At 37.0% G+C, this 4,376-nt stretch overlaps 1 protein-coding gene across 1 annotated transcript in view; it reads left to right on the top strand.

Annotated features, from left to right (window-relative positions):
- The first annotated feature begins 6 nt into the window (after nt 1–6).
- LOC107558587 (probable acyl-CoA dehydrogenase 6) overlaps nt 7–4,376 on the top strand; it is a 27,341-nt gene continuing 22,971 nt past the window's right edge. Inside the window, exon 1 of the mRNA XM_016242247.1 lies at nt 7–1,012. Within this exon, the coding sequence (XP_016097733.1) occupies nt 791–1,012 (222 nt within the window). The 5' untranslated portion in view covers nt 7–790. The remainder of the gene's footprint in view (nt 1,013–4,376) is intronic.

Raw genomic sequence — 4,376 nt, forward strand, 5'->3', positions numbered from 1 at the left:
CCAACTTTTACAGTTTAGTGTTCATTGCTGCCCATGGACACCTGCTAAAATTGAATCATAGCTGGAATCCATGAAAAAGGACAATCACAAACATGGATAGATGTTCAATTAACTCTAAATGGCTTTTTTATCCCTTGTAAATGAGTCCCCAGGATCTGGACCCTAATATGTTGTGTATTCCTCTTTGAAGTGCTGTAATAAATCAGACTACCATTGGGCACTGATCACCAGAGACTTGCTTGATGGACTAATGCATGTATTTCTTTCTTAGGCAGCCAGCCAGCCAAAGGGTAACATCTGTGTGACAAAACAAAAAAGTGGAATGTTTGAGCTTGTAATTCACATGATAAATCAAGGCGGAATATTTTAGCTATTCAATAAAATCACATTACTTGGCAAAGGGCCACTACAGCTTCTGACTGAAATTTTTGTCATAATGGATTTGGTTTAAAATTCACATTAGCCTTAAGAGTAAACCTAATTTTACAGAAAACTTTACTTCACGTGCTAAAGCAGTTTGTCATAACGGTTCAGACAAAAGGTCATACTTTCTTGTTAATTAATTAAATGTACTAATTGTACCACAGTGGTAACTGCCAAAATACCATAACTAGGCTACTACATTTAATAAATATTGAATAAATACATATGGATCTTGTTTCATTTGATCATTGCCCATTTACCACAGTTTTAATGTATAACTATAAATATGTTAACTACAGTAATCTTGATAAAGCGCTGACAGCATTACTGTGTATTCGAGTTCTAATTTTACGTGAGGCTACTGCGCATGCGCATGTCAACACTTTTGAGTTCAGTAAGAATGGCACTGCGCGTCTTGAGATTCAGTTTGGCTTTGAATCGCAGTTTACTCAAAACAACTGTTGTCTGCAACAAACGGCAGTTGTCAGAAAAAGCGTCCTCCAATCCGAAAGCATCCGTTTCTACTGAAAATATCGATCATGTTCTCTACACAGAGGAACATTTTGCATTAAAGGCATCTTTGAGAAAGGTAGATATGACCGCGTGCTATTGTATTGTGTCTTTAACAAATGTACTATTCTCTGGCGAGATTAATGTTGATTAAGTTTCTTGATACCTGATTATCACACTCACATGAATGTGCAGGTCGAATCTTTTTCAGCAAGCGAATGTAGGTAAGGGGTCACTTACTGTATCAAGTAGCTAGTTTCAACTGGGTCGGTTGTATGAATTGCTTGGGATTTCATTGTCAGTGTCGGACATAAAGGATTTTATGGAAGGATTTGTTTGATATAAAGATACATTTTCAATGTTAATAGATGAATTGTCAAGATTAACCGCTTTGTTTTGATGCTTCCAGGAAGCTATGATAGTCACGTGACGCTCAAGTTGATTATGGCCTGCTGTCAACTCCAGGCTAAAAGTTATACAAAATAAATAAAAACTTCCCTTCTATACCATTTAAATAAAAGTTTATTTTTCATGTTATTTACATTTCAGATTATTTCCAAAAAAGTTAGTTTCTCAAAAAGGTTTATCTTTGATTATTATAAGAATTAGAAGTCATTGAGGAATCTCTCTCTATATCTATATTTTAAAAATGTCATATTTAATTTACTACTAGCTAATCTTTTGTGTTAGCAAGGCCACGACTTTTCTCCAGTGCATGGAGAAAAAAAAATCCTTTCCATTACACGTCATTACCTTCTCTAAGGCATGTGATAAATATTTTAACATGAATTATATTTGAATTAATAAGATTTAAATGATTGAAAGTCATTATAATTATACAACTGTGTAAACTAGGAAGGGTTACAGGGCTTGGGAAGGAAGTTGATTTCTCCAATTCAAGTGTGTCAGAATAGGCTTGTATGAGAAAGGATATAAGTGGAAAACAGAAAAAGCAACGGATGATGAAAACAATGCCGTAGAGTGAAGCTCAGGGACGGAGTTTATTAAAAGAACTCACCAGAGACAGTGAAACATTGAAAACAAGTTAGAAAAGTCCTTGACATAGAAGCATGTAATGTTATTATGTGTCTAAATGAAAGGAAAGACTGATGTGAAATTTAACAGTGCATAATATTTGCAGGCTTGATTTTATTTTTCAGCCTTTACTCATGCTAAAAGTATTTTACAATAAAATGCACTTCTTCTCAAGGTCACCTCATGACTTGAAGAAATTCTTCACACAGTACTAATCTTACGTAATGCATGTCACGTCAGTTATGTTCCGATTGAAATAAAGGGAGTATGATTTAAAAAATCTAAATGTTTCATGCACAAATAGGGTTACCACTTCCAGGAAACATTACCTACTGTTATTCAGTTTAGTTCAATGGGCATGTCTTCTGGGTGCATAAAGTGTTGACAAACTATAAGTCAGAGTTCTGGACTCCACCAAACAATTCTCAGCTCGGACCGACAAGAGAATTGTGGAATGTATCACCATTCTTTATTAAGAATTAGGAACCTTATACTGAAGGTTCGAACAGGGTGGACCGCTCTTCCTTTCTGACTGTATTATCCAGTCACAGTCTTCTGGGTTTTGAGTAAACCTGTACTAAATAGGCCTGTCACGATAACAACTTTTTGTTGTGCGATATATTGCCCCAGAAATAATTGCGGTAAACAATATTATTGTAATTTTAAGACCATTTTATGCCACTGAATATATAATCATAATATAAAAGCATAATAATGCAAGAAGGCCAACACACACTTTCGAATGACAACAAACTTTTAATTCTTCAAAATATTTAGATCATGGAAATTAAGTATCAAAATATTAGATACCTGAATAAATAGTAAATAAACATTTTCTAACAAAAAGTGCAAAGTAACAAGTAGAAAAAATAAAAATTCACAAATAATTTGTATGGAGATTTTTCCATCTGCATATTTTTTCCCGGACCTTCTTTTCTCTGTAAATTAAGGGTGCACTGTATTGCTGAAAAACACAATCACTACTTAGCAGTAGGGTTGGGTACCGAAACCCGGTACCAATATGGCACCGGTAACTTTGTAACTGGTATGTACTAGAACTGAATCCGAACGCAGATTTCGGTGCCATGCCTGAGCGATCGATTGAAATATTTGTCCTCTGGTTCTCCGAAACGGACGTAAGAAGCATCATCACTGAAAAATAATTTTCCGACTGAGAAAATGCACGTGAACTCAAGTCGGAAAGCTCTAATAATACAAATCCAACACATCTTTGTAGTAACGAGAGTGTCCATGTTGTTTTCACATTCAGACTTAAAAGCACAACTCGGTAAATGAGAGCACTTGCTCTGATGGCAGCGGGTAGCCTTCTGTTAACTAAGCTAAACATGCTTAAATTAAAATGCCTAAAGCTAAACCTCCCTTGTATTCACATTTCTAAACCTGTTGTCCTACAAAAGAGAAAATTATAACCTTTTTACTCCACAACACCAGTCAAATGCTTCCTTTTGTTATCTGATGAGGCTTCTTGTCACAGAATGAGGCAGAAAATATGTTCTATATGCTACTTTAAAAAGAATACATCGATTACCAATAAATTAGGGTGACCATACGTCCTCTTTTCCCCGGACATGTCCTCTTTGTCCTCGATGTATGTAAGATGGCGCCGACGCTGATGGCTGCCTCCGTGGCGTGCTCTGCAGTTGTTTTTATGTTTTTGTTAGTTTGTCCTGTCTTTAGTTATATCCCTGCAATCAGTTTCACCAGAGACGAATTGCTGGACATTCGGAAGTACACACCACCCGATATTTCACCGGTTTTCGACTATTCTGATTTTTTGCTGGACATTGTTGTCGGGGGAGCTGCAGCGCTGATCAAACGCTTCAGGACGCGCAGACGGGGGAAGCGATCTCTCCCGTGAACTGCCAAAAATACAGACAGCACATCACATGTCCCACCAGAGACAGTAATATATTGGATCACTGTTACACCACAATAAAGAATGCATATCACTCTGTTCCACGGGCAGCTTTGGGGCTCTCTGCTCACTGTTTAGTTCATCTAATACCGACCTACAGGCAGAAACTGAAATCAGCTAAACCTGTATTAAGGACTGTAAAAAGATGGACTAATGAAGCAGAGCAGGATTTACAAGCTTGTTTTGACCTCACTGATTGGAGTGTTTTTGAAGCTGCTGCCACCGATCTGGACGAGCTCACAGAGACGGTAACATCTTATATCAGTTTCTGTGAAGACATGTGCATTCCTACCAGGACTCATTTAACTTACAACAATGACAAACCATGGTTCACTGCAAAACTCAGACAGCTCCGTCAGGCCAAAGAAGATGCTTACAGGAAGGGGGATAAATGTCTTGTATAAACAGGCTAAATACACACTGGAAAAGGAGATCAGAGTGACAAAGAGGAATTATTCTGAAAAAATAAGGA

This window comes from Sinocyclocheilus grahami, unplaced genomic scaffold (assembly GCF_001515645.1).
Source record: "Sinocyclocheilus grahami isolate Dianchi unplaced genomic scaffold, SAMN03320097.WGS_v1.1 scaffold650.1, whole genome shotgun sequence".
Classification (NCBI taxonomy): domain Eukaryota; kingdom Metazoa; phylum Chordata; class Actinopteri; order Cypriniformes; family Cyprinidae; genus Sinocyclocheilus; species Sinocyclocheilus grahami.